This window comes from Suricata suricatta, chromosome 12 (assembly GCF_006229205.1).
Source record: "Suricata suricatta isolate VVHF042 chromosome 12, meerkat_22Aug2017_6uvM2_HiC, whole genome shotgun sequence".
NCBI classification, from domain to species: domain Eukaryota; kingdom Metazoa; phylum Chordata; class Mammalia; order Carnivora; family Herpestidae; genus Suricata; species Suricata suricatta.
Genome location: NC_043711.1, coordinates 95,769,330 through 95,788,995, shown reverse-complemented (window position 1 = coordinate 95,788,995; position 19,666 = coordinate 95,769,330). Strand labels below are relative to the sequence as shown.

The 19,666-nt window shown below is 60.5% G+C and overlaps 1 protein-coding gene across 2 annotated transcripts in view; it reads left to right on the top strand.

Annotated features, from left to right (window-relative positions):
- RIPOR3 (RIPOR family member 3) overlaps positions 1-18,186 on the top strand; it is a 72,296-nt gene extending 54,110 nt beyond the window's left edge. The window contains exons 5-22 of one of the 2 annotated variants that reach the window (XM_029915971.1): positions 1,239-1,262; positions 1,544-1,597; positions 2,158-2,307; positions 2,503-2,566; positions 2,822-2,865; positions 3,055-3,180; positions 3,262-3,407; positions 4,922-5,051; positions 6,394-6,966; positions 9,472-9,602; positions 10,495-10,615; positions 11,193-11,328; positions 11,954-12,115; positions 12,708-12,869; positions 13,345-13,547; positions 14,604-14,687; positions 16,493-16,583; positions 17,043-18,186. In XM_029915971.1, coding sequence (XP_029771831.1) covers positions 1,239-1,262; positions 1,544-1,597; positions 2,158-2,307; positions 2,503-2,566; positions 2,822-2,865; positions 3,055-3,180; positions 3,262-3,407; positions 4,922-5,051; positions 6,394-6,966; positions 9,472-9,602; positions 10,495-10,615; positions 11,193-11,328; positions 11,954-12,115; positions 12,708-12,869; positions 13,345-13,547; positions 14,604-14,687; positions 16,493-16,583; positions 17,043-17,146 — 2,505 coding nt within the window. In that variant the 3' untranslated portion in view covers positions 17,147-18,186. Of the gene's footprint in view, positions 1-1,238; positions 1,263-1,540; positions 1,598-2,157; positions 2,308-2,502; positions 2,567-2,821; positions 2,866-3,054; positions 3,181-3,261; positions 3,408-4,921; positions 5,052-6,393; positions 6,967-9,471; positions 9,603-10,494; positions 10,616-11,192; positions 11,329-11,953; positions 12,116-12,707; positions 12,870-13,344; positions 13,548-14,603; positions 14,688-16,492; positions 16,584-17,042 lie in introns of both variants that reach the window. The other variant, XM_029915970.1, reaches the window with a different exon arrangement.
- The last annotated feature ends 1,480 nt before the right edge of the window (positions 18,187-19,666 follow it).

Genomic DNA, 19,666 nt, shown 5'->3' with positions numbered 1-19,666 from the left:
GGCCCCCCTCCACTCTCTGGCCCTGCAAGTTACCATAAGGTAGGCAAGTGTCTAAAGGCTCGTACGTTTTAGCTGGTCCCATTTCACAGATGGGCATACTGAGGCCAGGGAAGGGATGGCCGCCCTGGGGCCACACAAGGGGCTGACACGGGGTCCTGGCTCCCTGGACGCGGCTGCCTTGTGGCTCCCCACGCAGTTACTTCTCTTTCCAAAGGCTCGGGAACCTTCCTATTTCTTTATTTCTTACATGGAGTTTTTATTTCATGACTACACACGTGTAGTTTCTCATAACTACACACATGGGAAAACATACGCTTTTGGGGCCCTAATCCATCCATCCTTCCTTCCTGCCTGATACCGCGCTCTCCCCAGTCCCTGTGGCCCCCACTGTTTAGCCCCTGAGGACAATCTAGAAGTTCTCTCCCAGGCCACATAGTCATGTAGACGTCCCCGCGAATGTGCATGGAAGGTTTGGGTCAGCGTTGTAAAAACAAGTCACAGTTCACAAGTCTTGCTTTTTCTCCCAGTGAAGCTGTGACCTTGTGGAAATCCCTCCAGGCTCAAATAGGGTGATTTAAGCTACGTGGGCAAAGTAGGGCCTATCAGGAAATGACATTTATCCGTGCAGGCCACGCCCATCACGGACTCATGGTCTGTGGCTACCTCACACTGCCCGGGCACAGACCCCAGGGCCCCCAAAGCCAGAAGTTTGTATTGTCTGGCCCTTTACTCGGAGATTTGCCTGGCTGGCCCCCTGGCCCCTGGCGTGGCTGGACCAGCCTGGATTTGCATTTCCCGAAGCCAGAACCCCCCCTCCCTCCGCCCCCTGCCGCTGGGATGCAGGCAGGCTGCCTCCCCTACCCCTACCCTGGCTCCCTTCTTCTGGCCGTGGCTAAGATCACCCCTTAACAATCAAATCACAATGATCCCCATCTGGTTAGGGGTTACGCCCATCTGCTGTGTTCTATGGCCACCCCATTCTACAGGAGAGGATGGAGGCTCAGAGATGTTGAGTAACTGGCCTGGGACACACAGCTGGGCAACAGAGCCAGGCCCAGAACGGCCTTGCCCAAAGTGCATGTGTTCATCACTCCTCCCCCTCGGCCCGGAACCAACCGGGGCAGCCGACTGCAGGGCTCAGAGGAGGGAGTGGCTGTTGGCTCAGTGCCCCTGGGATGCAGCCACGCGGGTCTTGGAGGGGCCCTGACACCTGTCCCTCCCCGCTGTCCTCCCCGCAGGCTTTCTATTACGACCTGGACAAGGTGAGTGAGCCTTTGCGTCTGCACGCCGTAAGCCAGGCGGGCTGGCCGCGGGCTGCTGCCGCGGCTCCCGGCGCGTCCCTCAGGCCGGCCTAAAGGACGTTTCTTCCCCATTTGTAAAACGGGGAAACGGTTCAGCCATGAGTCCTCCTCAAGGATGGTGAGGGCCTGGCCCGGCTTGGAGCCCGGTTCTGTGTTAGGACCTGGGGGAAGGGGCAGGGGGTGGGTCTGGGGAGGGGGTGGCCCGGGCCACTTTAAAGTACCTTCTCTTTTTCCGGGAGAAGCAAATGCGCTCTGTGGAAAGGCACATCCGGAAGATGGAGTTTCACATCAGCAAGGTCGGCCTCCTGGACGTCACGGGGCAGGGCTGGGGCTGGCCGGGCAAGGGGAGGCCAAGGAGGAGGACCCGGAACTGCAAGGGCTGGGCCCCCGGATTGTGGGGTTTCAATGGAAAGACCTCATGCTGCATGGTACAGGGCGAGGGGCTGAGTCCAACCACCCCACTGCAGGGATGGGGGAGTACTGGCCCAGAGAGGGACAGAGACAGGCCCAAGGGCACACAGCACGCCCTTCAAGCCTCTACCCCCCAAGCTCTGCCATGTCCTCACTTTACTCTCCGGCAGCCCGGGGGCCGGGCAGGACATCATAAGCCCACCTCCCCTGTTTTACAGTCCAAATGTTGGGCAGGGAGAGGGGACGTGACGCCGCCACCAGTCAGTTTGTGTGCAGGCGGCCCCCAGGCACTGGGGACAGGAGGGGATGGGCAATGTGACCCCTGCCTCTGGGGCTCACACTCTCCGGGGCAGGGGACCCAGGGGCGCGCAGCTCCCCCGCACCCGGGGGTGAGAGTGGCAGGCAGGCCCGGGCCCCCCACGCCTACCAGCCCGTTCGCCTGCAGGTGGAGGAACTGTATGAGGGCTACTGCATCCAGTGCCGCCTGCGGGACGGGGCCGCCAACATGCAGAGGGCCTTCTCCCGCTGCCCGGCCAGCCGCGCCTCCCGAGAGAGCCTGCAGGAGCTGGGCCGCAGCCTGCAGGAGTGTGCCGAGGTGGGTGCGCGCGGGGGGTGCCGAGGGCTGGCTGCGGGGGGCAGGGGGTAGGGCAGGGGGCTGGACCCTGGGGAAGCATCGCCCTCTGCTCCCCGGGGCCTCCGGTCGGCAGGACCTGTGTGCCCCCCTCCTGCCACCTCACCAGACCCAGGGGCGGGCTGTGAGCCCCGCGTGTGTGTTGGGGGGGCTTTGCAGGACATGTGGCTCATCGAGGCAGCCCTGGAGGTGCACCTGGGAGAGCTCCACATCAAGATGAAAGGTAACAGAGCTGAGAGCGGGGCGCAGAAGCCAGTTTGGGGGGCTGTCAGGCCGTCCTGGGGGTCCTGGGAAACTCTGGATTTCTACTCCTGTGACTGGTGACCTCAGTCAAGTCCCATCCCGAGGTGTCCCTCATGATGACTTACCCCTCTTGGAAGGTGACACCCCCAGGCGGGCAGGGGGCCCCCCGCGAGGACCTGTGGTCCGTGGGGCAGGGGTGGAGCAGGGCGGGGAGGACACCGTCTCTGTGTTCTAGGCTTGGTGGGCTACGCGCGCCTCTGCCCCGGGGACCAGTACGAGGTATGGCCACGTGGGCGTCAGTCCTCACGGTTTCCCGCCAGGCCCTGGGGGGTCGGGAGATGCTGAGAACCAGGGTCCCGGCTGGGTTTTTGTCCCTATTCCTGCCCTGCCAGCAGGGAGGGCCCCCAGGCAGGTGGCACGGGGGAGCAGCCCCTGGGGCGGCTGACGCACCCCTTCCTGGGCCCGCAGGTGCTCATGTGCCTGGGCCGCCAGCGCTGGAAGCTCAAGGGCCGGATCGAGTCTGATGACAGCCAGACCTGGGACGAGGAGGAGAAGGCCTTCACCCCCACGCTGCACGCGAACCTGGAGATCAAGGTGGGCGAGGCACAGGGGCCGGCCCACGGTGCCCAGAGGCCGGGCTGGGGCGTCACCCACAACTCCCCCCCGCACCTGCAGGTGACAGAGCTGAGGGGCCTGAGCTCGATGGCCCTGGGCACAGTGACCTGCGACATCACCGACTTCTTCACGACCAGGCCGCAGGTGATCGTGGTGGACATCACAGAGCTGGGCACCATCAAGCTGCAGCTGGAGGTGCGGTGGAAGTGAGTAGGGGGCCAGCCTCCCCCCCCCCCGCCCCGGTGCCCTCCCCAAGGCTGGCCCCATACTCCCACCCACAGCAGAGAGACAGAAGGGCCTTGCTGGCTGCCCAGATGGCCTGACCACACCCTCGAATCCGCTCGTGGGCATCCCTGCCCAGCCCCACAGCCAGGCTGGAGGACAGAACCTCCTCTGTAACCCCTGCCCACCCTCCCCGCCTCTCTGGGTTTTAATTCCCTTCTTACAACTATGCACCTGTGCTGGCCAGGATGCTTCCGGGGAGCCCCGGGGCTGGGTTCCAGGGAGGGGCCCTGCCTCTGCCCAGGATGGCTCTCCTCACTGCTCCTGCCGCCTCATTCCCTGCTGGGCCCTGTCGCTCACCAGGCGCCCCGGACCACAGGCTCCACGGACGGGGACGCCCGCCAAAGCAACCCCTGCCCAGGGTGGGCGCTCTCCATCAGGCATTGAGGGGCCAGCGGCAGTGCCCACCGGGGGCAGCGGACTCACCCCCTTCTTGGGCCGCTCAGTGAATGCTGGTGTCTCCACGGACTCTTGTTTTCCTGGCAGGAGGGCCCTTTCCCCCCAAATGGAACCTTGTTTTGAGAGAATTCTCTCTATTGCCCTAGGCAGGTGCAGCAGGAGCTAAGGGCGGAGGCACATGCTACTCTGTTCTGGAGCTTGCCCTGACCATTTGGGGCCAGTCTCTCCATTCTTCCTAGGCTGGGCGTCCAGGCCTGGGGTCACTAGATGCCGCTTTCTCCCCAGTGAGTCGGGGGAGTGGGGGCGTGTGAGCACCCCCAGCCTCAGTGTCCTCATCTGTCCAGTGGGGGCTGGGTACCCTCTTGCCCAGGGAGGGCCCTCAAGTCTACAGGGTGATGGGTGGCACAGCACCATCCAACTCGAGGCCGGGCAAATCCATGGACACAGGCATCCGGCCGGGGCAGGCAGGTAAAGCCCCCAGGAGGCCTCACAGAGCCGGAGCCTGGCCTTTGTGCAAAGGAGACGGAGCAGGGGTAGGAGAGGGAGCAGGGGTCCGTGAGGCAGGGAGGTTACCCACACCTACTGGCCCCCAGGGCAGACTGGCCAGGGCCCAGGCTGGAGGCCACCTTTCCTTGTATGTCACACTCTCCCCGTGGCTTCCCAGCCTTACCTGTGGCCATGGCCGACAGAGGTCCTGCTATAAACAATGGTGTCCCTGTTACAAATCAGGGTGAGAGGGGCGGTGACATAATTTATCCAGAAAATGCCAGAATCGAGCATCCGCTGTGCCTCCACGGGGCTTCTTGAGGGGACCTGCGAAGAGGGTGTCATTTACTGTGTTGTGGCCGACCTCGGCCCCTGGCCGTGTGGCTGGGAGTCTCAGGGTGCTGGGAGTCTGGGATGGAGAATGTGCGCCTAGAACCCCGGGGCTGTGCCCATGACCCCAGGAAGGCCCTCCTGAGCCCCCATTTCCTCTTCGGGTCCCCGAGGTCTTCTCCCAGGCACTGGCGACACCCTGGTCTTCCATTCTCTCCTCCAGCCCGTTCGACACCGAGAGCTTCCTGGTGTCACCCAGCCCTACGGGCAGGTTCTCCATGGGCAGCAGGAAGGGCTCCTTGTACAGCTGGACGCCCCCCAGCACCCCCAGCTTCCGAGAGAGGTTCTACCTGGTGAGTGAGGGAGGCTGCTGTCACCCCAGGATCCTGTGTGGGGGCGACTCCCCAGGGGCCAGCGCTGGGCTCCGCAGCCCGGCACCTCTGGTCCACCTTTGGATGCTCGCTCCCTGGGTTGGGGCCATTCCTGTCCTGGGTCTTCCTCCCCGTCAGCCCTCTGGGGGCCGCTGGCTGGCTCTCCCGGAAGCCTGGAATGGGGCTCTCTGTATGGTTCTGCCACCCCAGCCATAGTCTGCTTGTTTTAAAATTAAGTTTGATACGTATTTCCCGTAGGCAGTACCTTGACATACAGTAAAACCTCTCTGTCCTGTGACCTCCAGGGAGCTGGGTCCCTTCCTTAGCTCCTGCTACCGTAGTCAACATCGTCCATATTCTGGCCATGGCGGGGGCGGCATGCTACAGTTAAAGAAATCCTACATGGTCCAGAGCATGGACCCTGGAGCCGGAATGGCTGGGTTCAAATGCTATTTATGCCTCTCACCTGCTGTGTGACCTTGGGCAGGTCACTCAACCTCTCTGGCCTTCAGTTTCTGTATCAGAGAACTGAAAATAACAGCACCACTCTGGTGGGGTTTTGCAAGGACTGAATTCATAAATGAGAAGGCTTTCAAAGAACACCTGATGATGCTTTGGAACATCAGGTGTTATTACTGGTCTCTGCCCGGTAAGGGGGAGGGCTTGGTGTCAGCAGGTGTTATTACTGGTCTCTGCCCGGTAAGGGGGAGGGCTTGGTGTCAGCAGGTGTTATTACTGGTCTCTGCCTGGTAAGGGGGAGGGCTTGCTGTCAGCAGGTGTTATTACTGGTCTCTGCCCGGTAAGGGGGAGGGCTTGGAGTCAACTGTTCACTCATTCACTTCACTCAGTCACAGCTTTGTGCCAGGCTCCGTTCTAGGCGGGGAGCACCTGCCGACCGAGGGCCTAAGGACCACAGGGACATAGACCAGGAAGGGGGAGGGGACTTCTGGGGTGAAGTGGGAATTGCTATTCAAAATAGGGTGTCCAGGGAAAGGTCCCCGGAAGAGGTGCCATTTGAGTAAGGACCTGAGGGGACAGGGGCACAAGCACAAAGACGTATGGGGAAGAATGTTCCAGAAGAGAGCACGGTCACTGTAAAGGCCTTGGGACAGGAGGGAGTAGACGGGGAGGATGTGACCCCCAGCAAGGGGGCCTCAGGGGCTGGAGGGGGATGGGGGCTGAAGGGTCGCCGATTGCCTTGGTGGCCCCAGTCCTGTTGACAATGTGCGTACGCAGGGCAAGTCTTCCTGGAAGTAAGGCCCTGTGGGGGCCGTGGCCCGGCCCCGGGTGTGGCAGTAAGGCTGGCCCTGTGTCCCCTCCCCAGTCTGTCCTGCAGGAGCCGGCACAGCAGGCTCTGCTGCTGGGGGCGCCGAGGGCCCCCTCCATCCTGCGCTACCTGTCCGACAGCGACCTGCGTGGCCCTGGCCTGCGCAGCCAGAGTCAGGAGCTGCCCGAGATGGATTCTTTCAGCTCCGAGGACCCCCGAGACGCCGAGACCAGCACGTCGGCCTCCACCTCAGACGTGGGGTTCCTGCCCGTGGCCATGGACCCCAACGCGTCCATCGAAGAGGAGGCCCAGGAAACCCCCCGGTCCCTGGGCCTCGGGCTGGAGATGGCCCACCTGGCGGGAGGCTCGCTTGTGGAGCGGCCTGGGTGGAGGACTCTGGGACTAGAGGGCCCCAACCTGCCCCGGGGCTCCCCTTTCCACAACCACACGGTCCTGGGCAGCCAGAAAGACCATGATGAAGGCGAAGTCGAGGACAGAGGGGATGGGCCCTGGGTGACCCTCGAGCGGCCGCTGCAGGAGGTCCTGGATTTACTGCGGTCCGTGGATACGGCCCAGCCCCAGCTCCGGGAGCTGGAGTACCAGGTCCTCAGCTTCAGGGACCGGCTGAAGGTAGGTCTGTGCCTGCAGGGCCCCAGCCCTCGTGCCTGACCGCTGGGAGTGGGCTCCGGGGGGGGGGGGCCCGGGGCCGGCGTCCTGGCCTCGTTCCCATGGGGCCCAGCTAGGCCAGGGCTCCCCTCTGGGCCTCGGGCTGCGCACCGGACAAGTGAGGATAAGCTGGCTGGGAGAGGATGATCAGCAGAAGCCGGGGATCAGGGCGGATAACCTGCCCAGTGTCCGGCCGGAGAACCCAGGCCCATGTGGCACCTTCCAACTCTGGGGGGCTGGGGGGAGGTGGTGCTGAGGTTAGGCGTTCAGTCCCAACCTGGGGTGTGTTTAGGGTCAGAGCTGGGGCCGTCAAAGGCCGTGAGCAGCCACACAGCCCACCCTGAGCCCGCTCCTCCACAGGGCCGTGCCAGGGCTGCCCTCGGGTGCCCTTCAGGGGTGCAGGCTGGGCAGATTCATTCGATTTTTTGATTACATGATTTTATTAAAAAAAATTTTTTTAATGTTTATTCACCTTTGAGAGAGAGAGAGAGAGAGAGAGAGAGAGACTGAGAGAGAGGGAGACACAGAATCCGAAGGAGGCTCCCGGCTCTGACTGGCAGCACAGAGCCCGATGCGGGGCTCGAACCCATGGACTGTGAGATCATGACCTGAGCCGACAGAGCCACCCAGGCGCCCCAAGGCATTCTTTTAAATGTGCTTGAGGAACTTTTCTTCTTATAGCAAACCAAACTCGAAGAATAAAAATGAGTGTAGGCCACAGTTTTTAGTTTGATGTGTGAGTGTATAAACGTGTGTGTGCACACAGTCGGTCCTCAGCAGTCATGGATTCTGTTTGTTTCTGATTCATCTACTTGCTATAAAGTTTACCTATAAATCCCAAATCAATACTTGTGACGCGTTCATGGTCATCTGAGGGCGTGTGCAGAGCAGCAAAAAACGTGAGTCGCCTACCTTGCACGTGCTGGGCTGCGGCCGAATGAGGGCGGAGCCTTCTTACCGCAGCCCTGGGTCCCGCATGCCGTCCAGTTCATGCTACGTTTGTCCCATCTCTGCCCTTTCTTTTGGGGATTTCGAGCTGTTGCACGGGCCCAGCACAGTGCTGAAGGGCTGTCCAGAGCTCCTAAGCCCAGGAAGGCCGTGAGGGGGCCTCGCTGAGAAAACACGTCTGTTACATAGGCCTCCGTCAGGTGTGAGCTCAGTGTGACTGAATCGTCAGTGTTAATTAAATAAAGTGTCTCTGGGGCACCTGGCTGGCCCAGTCGGCTAAGCGTCCGACTTTGGCTCAGGTCATGATCTCGTGGTCCGTGGGTTTGAGGCTCTGGTCGGGCTCCGTGCTCACAGCTTGGAGCCTGGAGCCTGCTTCGGATTCTGTCTCTCTCTTTCTCTCTCTGCCCCTCCCCTGCTCACACTCTGTCTCTCTCTCTCTCAAGAAAAAAATAAACATTAAAAAATTTAAAAAATAAGTAAGGTGTCTTTAAACAGAAGCACACACGAAATAAGGTTCTGCACTGAGGCGTGTAGTCTCTGCATTTCTAGCGAGAACCGGTGTGCGTGTGTGTCCGTCTGTCTGTCTGCACATATATACAAAAACATACTTTTTTTTCTTTTTGCTGGAGGAGAAATCTGCAACTGGCCATTGTTATTCTCTTGTTGCTCAGGGTTCTCTCTGTGGGCTCAACTCTTAGGCGCCTAGCTCTGCTGCTCAGGGCGCGGTCTGCTCCGGCTGTGCCAGCGGGCCTGTGTGTGGGAGGCGGCCTGGGCTTGCGGGGGGATAGGGACCGAGCAAGCCCCGGGGTCCTGCCCGGAATGGGGAGGAGACCAGAATCTCCAGTAGTAGCCTTCTCGATGCTGAGGAAGGGTCCTGCCTCTGGGGGACTCCACCGGTGGTAGGAGCTGTGGCACCAGCCCTCTCCCCCGACCCCTGCCCGCCAGGGGCGCCTCCGTGTCCTCTCCTTCCACGGCCCCCCGGGGGAGAAGAGACACCTGACATCTAGTAGCTCCCGGGGCAGCCTTTGAGCCTCCCGGAGAGATGTCTGGCTTGACTCCTACCCTGTTTTTACAGTAATTTGGAACTAGTGGTCAATGCTGAAAAACTAGCTGCCTCCCACAAAGACCTAGGTTTCCAGCTTTTCCTAGAAAAGTGAACAATCTGGCCACACGGGCCCCACATTCCCAAGTGGCGGGTGTGGGCTAGGGCAGAGCGGCAGCCTGGCCTCTTGAGGGGGGACATGCATTTCGGGGTTCCCTCCACCCCACTCTCTCACTCAGTCATTCCGGTCCCTCGCCCTGTCCCCTCGGGCATCTGTGAGCCACAGGGAGGCTTTTCAGCTCTGGGTCCCTCGGGCTCTGGAGCCATACCTACCAGGCTACTGGGGAGGGGCCTGCGGGGGTGCTGCACCCCTGCACCTGTCCTTGATGTGGGGGGTGGCACTTGGGCAGCCGAGGGACGGTGCTCGTGACCTGGGCTGTGCCGGCCTGTGGCCTCAGGTCCTGCCGCTCTTTCTGCAGCCCCGCGGCGCCCCCCGGGAGCAGGCCTGTGCGGACAGCCTGATGGAGTGCATCCTGGAGAGCTTCGCCTTCCTCAGCGCGGACCTCGCCCCGCAGGCGCTGCCCCTGTGTGGGGGCTGCCAGGGTCCCCGGTAGGTGCGCACCCCCCTGCCCCCGACACCCGCCTCAGTATGCGCTTCCTGTCACCCCTGTGGCCTGGCTCTGCCTCTGTCCTGGGACTTACTCTGTTTCTTTGCTGCACCCCTCACCTCTGCACGCCGGCCGCTGAGTGAATGACCGCCCCCAGCGTGGTCCCGAGCTGCGGGCAATGGGCTGGTTCAGTTCTTAGCTTGCAGAGTAACAGGAAGGGACACCGGAGAACCTCTGCCCTCTATCTCATGGGCAAACTTCCGCCCTCACCTACCCCGCCTACCCCGCCTCTCTTCTCGGTTAGGCAGCCCCCACCTGCCCCGCTCACCCCGGCCCCGGGCCCAATCCCGGCAGCACCAGCGAGGGCCCACAGCACATGTGCTCTCCTCGCATGGTCCCACCAGCGTCCCAGTGTTGCGTCTGCCCTTCCTCAGGCCTCGGGCTCGGCCTCTGGCACGAAGCCAGCACAGTGCCAGCATGATGCTCGCCGCCAGGGTTGTCCTGACCCCTCCCTGCCCCAAGCTGGGCAGGCCTGGCCCCACTTTGCAGAGGAGTACACCGAGGCCAGGGGCCCAGGCCCGTCCAGACTCACAGAGCTAAGGATTAGTTTGAACCACAGGCTCCTGGCTTCAGACGGCACACCCCGGAGGTGTCCCCCAGCCCCTGCCCCAGTCCCCAGGGCCCACACTGTCCCAGCACCTGTGCTGAAGTGCTGCTGGCATTTGCTGCTTTTCCTTTTCTCTTGGTTTGCTCCTTGGTGCAACTCTCTCTCCGCGGGACGTGGAGCGAGCCTCCCTGATCAGAACTCTCCAGGGAGGGAGGGTCTCCTCTGCCCGCAGCGGGAGCCGAGCTGCTAACTGGCGAGGTCACCCAGTTCTCCTCAATCCAACTCAGAAAGGACAGGAGCCCACCCCCGCCGCCGCGGAAAGCGTCATCTCGGGAGCTGACGGCCGGCGCCCCGGAGCTGGACACGTTGCTCACGGTCCACCTCCAAGTCTGCAGAACCCTGCTGCAGGTGCCTAAGATGCTAGGGGGCGGGAGTCCTCTGTGCAAAGAGCTGGTCTTGCCGGTGGTGGGGAGCACAGTGCACGGAGCAGAGCCAGGGAGCCTGGCTGGGTGAGCAGTCATGTGGCTCTCCTGCAAGTCCAAGTGCCAAACCCAGAGCCATGGCTGCGGCTCAGTGGCAGCTGCCAGGGCTGCAATCCAAACTGGCTCAACCAGAGGGAATGTTTTGGCTCACAGAATTGAAAGGCCCTGGGGTAGGCTTCAGGCCCAGCTGGATCCAGGATTTCAAATAACAGCATAACTGGCTGGGTCTCAGCTCTCCTTTCCTGCGTTGGCTGGCTTTGCTTTCAGGCAGGTTGGCCCCTTTCTGGTGGCAAAGGAGGCCCCCCAGCAGCCATGGCCTGCCTCCCATCATCTTCGCCACCTTGGTGAAGCAGGCATCCCCAGATGGCAGTCAGAGAGCTACCATCGGGAATAGAAAGGCTGGTCTCGGGGTGGGGTGGGGGCAGGTGGGAGCTGCGACCCTGATTGCTGACCTCAGAGGGCACATTCTGGGCTAACCTGGAGCATCCTGGGCTGCTTCCCAGAAACTGGCCTCTCCTGGTCTGTCGAGGGTGGTCCAGGAGTGCCTCCTGGAAGAAGCTGTGCAGCAAAAACAGGTTCTGGAGACGCTCTCTGGGCTGGATTTCGAGAAGATTAGCAAGGCGGCCTCCATTGAAGATAGTAAGTGCCTGCCTCCTGCCCTCGGGCTGCCCTTGTGTGGACGGCATGACGTGGTGGGCTCTGAGGTGCGGGGGAGGTGGGGTTCATCTCCCGTCCTGACGCCCCAAGTTAACTGGAGCTCTGAGGGTTCGCATTGGGGTTGTGGCTGGGCCGCGCTCACACATACATGCCGTGGGGCCCGGAACGGAGGCCGCCCAGCCTTGGCGTTGGTTCGGTCGGCTGTGTGACGCTGGGCAGATGATTCACCTCTCTTAGCCTCAGCCTCCCCTCTGTACAACGGGGAGGCCACTGGGTAGTGTGTCATCGCCAGGACACATTCAAGGCACAAAGCATGTGCTCAGATAAACAGCAGCTGTGACCCCAGTTCTGCCTCTGCCCCCCACAGAGCCTCCCCTTGTCCATAAGGAGGGGCTGGTGGCAGCAGCTGCCCTGGCTGTGAGGACCGTGGCATGGGCCTAGGGAAGGCGTTCACGGCCGAGGCTGCTGGTCCTCGGTGCGTCACGCTGGGGTGCGGGGACAGCAGCCGCCTGAGGCCCTGTCACCCCTGCCCTCTCGGGCCCCCGTGGAAGGAAATCTTTGGGTCGCCTCGTTGCTCGCCCTTCCCCCTCCTGACCCGGGCTTTCAGTTGTCCCCCAGGCCACGCGGAGGAAGGGGTGCCTGAAGCTGTGGAGAGGGTGCACGGAGCCCGGCAGGGTCCTGTCCTGTGCCGCCACCACGCTGCTGAACCAGCTCAAGAAGGCGTTCCTGCACAGGGTCCGGGGAAAATACCCAGGACAACTGGAAATAGGTACCCCCCCCCACCCCGCCCGGGCCTCGTGCCAGCCCTGGCTTCATCTCCCCTGTCTCCATGGCAGCAGAGGGAGGTCTCCTCTCAGCTACGAGTCGCCCCCTCTTCCTGGGGACAGGAAGGGGTCTGCAAAACCCCGAAGCTGCAAACGTTAGCCGCTTGGCACGTTTGCCTGGGGAAGGACCGCGCGGCTTCCAGCCAAACCTGAAAGGGGTTAAGAACACGCTGCTACGAAGGTCGGCAGGAAAAAGGTGCCATGAAGCCTTGGTAGGGCTCTTCCTCAGAAAGCAAGGCATCTTTCTCTGTTGACAACGGATGGCCGTCCTCCCTTCCAGGGGCTCTGCAAGCTCTAGCCAGCGCCTGGCTGCTAGTTGGCCCGAATATTCCCAGCCCCGGCCCGGCCCAGGGCGTGGCGTGCACCCGAGAACGCGGGGCTGCGGACCCCGGTGGCAGCGTGCTCTCGGGCGTAGGAGGCTCTGTGAGGGACACCTGCCCGCCGGCCCTTAGAAGGCCCCTGAGCTGACCCAGCCGAGCCCGGCAGAGAGGCCCATGGGGGCCGCTCTGTCCTCACAGCCTTCTCCTGCTTTGCCAGTGTGCCGAAGGCTCCTGGAGCAGGTGCTCAGCTGCGGCGGGCTGCTCCCCGGAGCCGGGCTCCCCGAAGAACAGACGGTCACCTGGTTCCAGTTTCACAGCTACCTGCAGAGGCAGGGGGTGTCCGACCTGGAGAAGCACTTTGCCCAGCTCACCAAGGAAGGTAGGGGCGGGGAGGGAGGTGGTAAGAACAAAGGAGCATCTGCCCATGGCTGCTTGGAGGCCAGGGTCTTCGAACCACCGCGTCTTTCCCCTGCGGCCGTTCCTTTGAGACCCCAGACTGAATGAGACCGCACTTCCAGCCCAGGCAGGGAAATTAGCGCCAAGGGACGGAGGTTTGGCAAAGCACAGGGCACAGGTCAGAGCTGGACAGGAGGGCGACTCGCGGCTGGCCAGAGTCCTTAGACATCCGGGCTGAGCTTCTGCTGATTTCCAGGCTGTATTTGATCCCTTGCTAGAAAGCCTTCCTTAGGGGTTCCAGGAGGCCCCCCCCGGGAGGCTGATCCACGCTGCGCCTTGGCGATCACAGGGGCTCGCCCCGGGACTTGCTTCCCGAACAGGAACACGGTGGTGGCCAGACGTGCAGCCGCCCTGCCGACCGCAGTCAGAGGGACCCCGGGCCCCCTCCTCTCTTCCAGTGACACTTGTCGAGGAGCTGCGGTGCGCGGGGCAGCTCAAGGCGGTCCGGAAGCTGCAGGGGAAGCGGCTGGGCCAGCTCCAGCCCCTGCCCCAGACGTTAAGGGCCTGGGCGCTGCTGCAGCTGGACGGGACCCCGCGGGTGTGCAGGGCGGCGAGCGCCCGCCTGGCCGGCGCCGTGCGGAACAAGAGCTTTCGGGAGAAGGTACGTCGGTGCGAGGAGGGGAGGCAGCAGCCTCCCGGCTACACGAGGGATGGCTGGGGGGCCCCGCTTCCTCTCAGAAAAATACAAGGGGGCCGCAGTCGCTGCAAGAGGTTTTGTCTTTTGAAGGTCTGACTTAAGGAATCTCTACACCCAAACTTGAGCCCAGCCGCCTGCTCTCCCCACGGAGCCAGCCAGGAGTGGCAGGATGTCTAGGTTTAGGGGTGCTTCCGTGGCCGCTACCCAGGCTGCACGGGGCTGGGGTGGCTAAGCCGCCTCCCGAGGGAGCCACAGAACCTCACGTCTTACCCCCGCGTTCATCTCCGTTCTTCCAACACCAACCCACGCATTTGGTCCCAGATGTCACTTGCACGTAGAGCGTTTCTTTCCTAGGACTCTGATGGCCACCCTCATTCCAACTGCTATGTGTGGCTGGGGGGTTCAATTGGTTGATCTTGGTCTGAAAACCAAGACACTGGACTCCTCTGCCTTTTAGGTTCCTGGGCCTGTGACTCCTCTAGATGGTTGGTACCAGCCCCCGAGGTGGAGGAGGGCAAACCCAGGCCTGACTGTGGTCCCTTGGGTCACCCAATGGGCGGTACCTCCTCACACGCTTCCTAAGTAGCCTGTACAACCCCATGAAGCCAGTGCCAGCTCTTCTCTGGCGACATGGCCGGGGAGGGGGGGGTCACCACTGGGACTGGGGACTGGGACTGAGAAGAGCAGGCGCTCTGCCTTCAGGCCTCAGGCAGGGGCCCCTTCTGGCCCCCTCTGCACATTCAACTCTTCCAGTGGCCCGGCCAGACATCGGGTTGCTCTGACATAGCATTTTATCTGGATTTGGGAAACAGATGAAAAGAGCTTTTCCATTCTGATGACCCTGAGCCCCGGGGACCAGGGTTTTTAGAGAGAAACCCGACACCCCAGCATCCATCTTGAGGCTGGGGGCGCCTGGCCCAGAGATGAACGGGTCATGGCCTGCTTTCTGTCCAGAAAACGGGAAGCGGGGCTCAAGGAGCCTCCGGCCCCTTCCCCACTCACGGCCGCCTCCTCCTGCAGGCTCTGCTCTTCTACACCAACGCCCTGACGGAGAACGATGCCAAACTCCAGCAGGCCGCCTGTGTGGCGCTGAAACACCTCCGGGTGAGTGTAAGCTGTCCTCGCGCGTGGTGGAGAAGCCGGCTTGTGGCTAATGTTCTGGTCGGCTCATTTCAAAATTATTCCACTGGGACCCCACCCCCCAAACTACCCCCAGCGAATAAAGCCCCAAGGGCTGGTTTTAGCTGGTTTCAGAGGAGCAGACGTCAGCTCTACCGGCAGAGGCCCCGCAGCGGTAGCCAGGAGGGTCTGCTCCAGCTCGGCCTGAATAAGCAGGTGGCCCTGGGGACTCGCTGTGGAGGTCTAGGACTCTGGTGTTTTGTTTTTTTTAATTTTTTATTGTCAAATTGTTTTCCATACAACACCCAGTGCTCTTCCCCTCAAGTGCCCTCCACCACCACCACCACCTCTGTTTTAATAGCCTCAGTTTAGTACTTTCTAAAAGCGCAGTAAGCTCATTGTAGGAAAGGAAGTGTCAAACTCAGAACTGCGCAAGTTACCCACCGCCCCAGTGCTGAGTACAAGCACTACGCCTGGCATCCTGCCGCACTCCTGCGGCTGTGTGTGGGCGATTACAAGCGTGGGTCATGCTAGGGGCGCCTGGCTGGCGCGGTCAGGCCTCCAACTCTTCCCCGCGCTCGGGTCGTGATCTCACTGCTCGTGGAGTTCGAGCCCTGAGTCGGGCTTCTGTCTCTCCTCCTCTCTCCCCTCCCCCCACTTGCACTCACTCTCTCGTAAACTTAGACTGGCAGTGCTTTGGAAGTCTCTATGAGGGGCGCCTGGGGGGCTCAGTTGGTTAAGCAGCTGAGTTCAGCTCAGGTCATGATCTTATGGTTCATGGGTTCAAGCCCCGCGTCAGTTTCTGTCCGTGCTGAAAGCTCAGAGCCTGGAGCCTGCTTCGGATCCTGTGCCTCCCTCTTTTTCCGACCCTCCCCCGCTCACACACTGTGTCTCTCTCTCTCAAAATAAGTAAAAACATTTTTTAAAAAGTCTCTATAAAGGGGCCACTGAGGGTTTACCTGGACGGATCCCCCCACTCTTGTGGGGAAGCAACCTGAGCTTCGTCATCTATTACTGTAAATAGTAACCTGACGAGCATCTTGGTGAATAACGCTTTTAAAAACTACAGAGTTCTGCATTATTTCCTTAGGCTGGACTCTCCAAAGGTTACTCCAGGCCAGAGAATAGGAAACTTCTGGAGACTCCTGGTACAGCTCACCCACTTACAGCCCGCCCTAAAAGCGGATGTGAGAGGGTGTCCATCTTGCCTCAAACTCACCTGCCTCTGGAACTCTCATTTTAAAAAGCCATTGCCACTTTGCTAGATGAAAAGTAGATTAAACTCCCCCCATTCATTCTGGAAAAGAAAAAAACAGGGAAGTCCTAGGAGGACCATCTGGCTATAATCAAACAGCCAGCAAGGGGGCAGGGGTGCCCTGTAGTGGAGGCTGAAGTGGACTCTGGGCCTTGGAGAACAGCCAGGGTCGGCTGTGCCCAAACCTGGGCCCCGACCGATGCTCACGGTCCACCCAAGAGGGTAGGGCTAGGAGCGTGAGGGGAGGTGGGAAGGTGCAGAGGGGAGCAGGTCTTCCCATTTTCAAGACAGACCTTCCAGAAGGAAGCTACCCATAAAGCTCTAACACCTGGCTCACCTGCCGGTGTCAGGATTGAAAAGTTGAGGCACTTCCGATGGACTTGAGGCCGCGTAAGAAACCTGGGAGCCAAAAGGAAGGGCCCGAGGCCCCAAAGACTATGGTTGCTAGGGCTGGTCATACAAAGCTTATAAAAGGAGGTTCCACCTGCTACTTAAACCTTCCCTGACGGACACTCTTTGCCCTCACCTCCAACAGGGCATCGAGAGCATCGACCAGATCGCCAGCCTGTGCCAGTCCGACGTGGAGGCCGTGCGCACGGCAGCCCGGGAAGCCACGCTGTCATTCGGTAAAGTACCGCACCGGACGTGGTGTGCAGTGGGCTTCCCGGTGACCTCGGGAAGGTGGTGCCAGAGGGGCCACGGCCAGCCCTCCAAGATGCCAAGTGGCACACAGGCTGGGCGCCCCCAGCGACCCGTTTGACTGCATTTGGCCAAGACAGGTTTCCTTCACGGTCAAGGTGGCAGGAAGTGCTTTATTTCTCTCTTAACCTTCAGTTTAGGAGGCTTGGGAGTGGAAGCCAGGCGCAAGGCAGGAATAAAGCCCAGCAAATTCTGTCTTGAATGTGAGGGAGGGGCACCAGGTCCCTGCGAGGGGCCGGCAGGAGCTCCCCAGATGCTACCCGCCCCTGCCGCTGACAGCGCCACCTGAGCCCCAGGTGCCAGTAAGCACGAGAGCCATCTGGGGTCCCCAGAGCACAACACTGAGGCGGGGGGCCACCCAGTGACAGATCGCCTTGATGTTTCAGGTGAGAAAGGACGCTTAGCTTTTGAGAAGATGGACAAACTCTGCTTGGAACCAAGAGAAGAAGCCTTTTGCCAGGAAGCAGATATTGAAATCACTGTATTTTAAAAAGCCCCGGCTGCTGAGCTCGAACCTGGCATGTTTTTGCTGCTGCCCAGCCCTGACACAGGGCCCGAGCTCTGCATGGGGGTACGCGGCCTGCTCCCCCCGTGAGAGCTGGCCGGAGCCGCTTCCTCAGTCTCCAGACCAGTCCCACAGCCCAGGGGCACATAGGACACTTTTCATGTAGTAGGGAAACAGGTGTGCAGCACTTCGAAGGCTGGCGGACTTCAATCAGGTGACCAGTCTGGGCTCTGAGAACCTGTCTGACCGTCCCTGGACAGCCGCACTCCGAAGGGGCCAAGGCCAGGCAGGCTGAGGCCTGGAATAAAAGCCTCCCTGCGGGCCGGCCTGCTCGGCACTTCTGGGTCAAAACGGCTCAGGAGTGAAGAGGCAAAAAGCAGGAGGGCTGACCTTGCTAAGGAGAACGCGGTGGGTCACTTCCATGGCGGCAAGCGGGCCCCTGGGAAGCCATGGAAGGTGGCCAGACAGACCGCGGGGTTGCCACGCTTCACACTTAGCCGGAGTGGTAGCCCAAATGCCACCGTGGGGCCCGGTGGCGGCCTGCAGACCATGGGCCGGATCTTTACTGTGCTCAGTGGCACCGAGAACATGACACTGGCCAGGAAACCTTATGTCTGGTCAGTAAAAGCGTTCGGCGACCTCACTGATCCAAATGGACTCGAGCTTCTGAATGCCAGTCAACTTAAGGCCAATTAAATGAATTGTGTCAGAAGCCATCAGCTGGTCTGAAGAAGGATTTCACTGCAGAACGTGTTTAAAGAAAAAAGATTCGCTTCTTATTTAAGCCTGTTAAAAGAAAGCCTCACCGTGTGTCCTGAACCGTTTTTGCGCCGAGCTATGGAGAGAAGCCGGGGTGTGTGACTCCTGGCAACGGCACTGGGGGTTCTGGAACTTCAACCTTCTCGTGTAAACTTCCTGTATGCTCTGCGCTTTATGGTTTAACTTCATATTTATTTGCCTCGTTCCTATGTTCAGTTTTCAGGAATTTCAATTAAAACGTTTGTTGGTGTTTCACTTTACCTGAACACAGCAGAAAGCAGTGGTGGTCTCTGCAAAGCTCCCGGGGAGGGAGAGGGTGGCCCCTTCCGCCCCACACGCAGCACCGCGGGCCCGGCTCTCCCGCCCAAGCAGGGGAGGAGGGAAGCGAGGGCTGGGGCCCTGTGTGTCCCCCATGCCAGCCTAAAGCTCCCTGAGCACCCACTCCTACATGGACACCGAGCCGCATGGCCCTTCCTCCTCTAGCCTTTGGTCTCATCTGATTTCTGCACCAAAGCTACAGGCTCAGCTCTTTCTGTCCACACGGGCCTCCCCCTCCTCATGAAAGCTTTGATGCCAGTTTTGTATCCGAAACACAGGCTGAGGTGGTGTGCCACCATGGTCCTGGGGCCACCGTCCTCCGTGGGTGGGCTGCAGAGCGCAGCCCGTGCTTACCCTCAGCACCATGCACCATGCAGGGAGGGCACAGCTTGAGCCGTTTACTGGGCAGCAGGCATCCTGTCCTAAAACCCTGAAGGACAGAAGGGAATTCTTCCTACGATTTCTGCAACATTTTAAGAGCCTAAAGTTACTTCACAACAGCAAGTCACTTGTGAGGAGATTTAACGGTGTGCAAAAAGGGGCAGACTATAGCAGTTTTCTATCTCATCGCTTCTGTCACCTGGCTGTCACGCGTGGCTCGCCGGAGACACCGGAAGCAGTAGCCAGGCCCCCTCCCAGGCCGCGGGACAGGGGACACATGCTTGAGCAGGTCCTGTGCACATCTGCCAAGGCAGCCGGGCATGCTGCACCTTCAGAAGGTGGGTGGCGTCAGAGTCCAAGAGACCCGGTTGAGGCCCCAAGTGTCAAATAACCTTCCCAGAAAGGGACTGTTCCCCCAGCCCAAAGGTGCGAACAACCCCAGGAGGCCACGGTGACCCCTGGACATCGGACCGCCAGCACCTGCTTCCCGTGGGCAGCAGCCGAAGGGAACAGGAGGCCCCCGTCCTGCTTCAGGCCCCTTGAACAAAGGCATGGGAGGCACCCCAAATCCGTGTTCTTTAGAAACAAAAATTTATTGTTGCCACTAAAATGCAAACCTATCATTTCTACGGCGAGTTGGAAAACGACAGTTCGACGGTTCCGTGAGGTCGCGGCAGCGCCGGAGCCCCCATTACGCATCCACGGACACGCACGCACACCTTGAAAAGGTATTATATCAAACACCTCGCTTGGTTTGTTTGTTTTTATTTTCGTACAAATGGTTTAATTCTGTGGCCATTGTAAAAAATAACGACCTGACGAGTAAATATGGACTTAAGGCATACAACAGAGCAGCCCGCTACTTCTCTAACGCACGTGTCACAAGACGGAGCGCCGTCTGTTTTCTGAGGGCAGGAGGGTGAACGAACCAGTATATCCATTTGGAAGTGCTACTGTATATACACACCCGAACTACGACACACACAACAGGACTTCGGAAACAAACGCACAAGCCCCGCTCACAGCTGCCGGCGGCCTGGCGGCCCG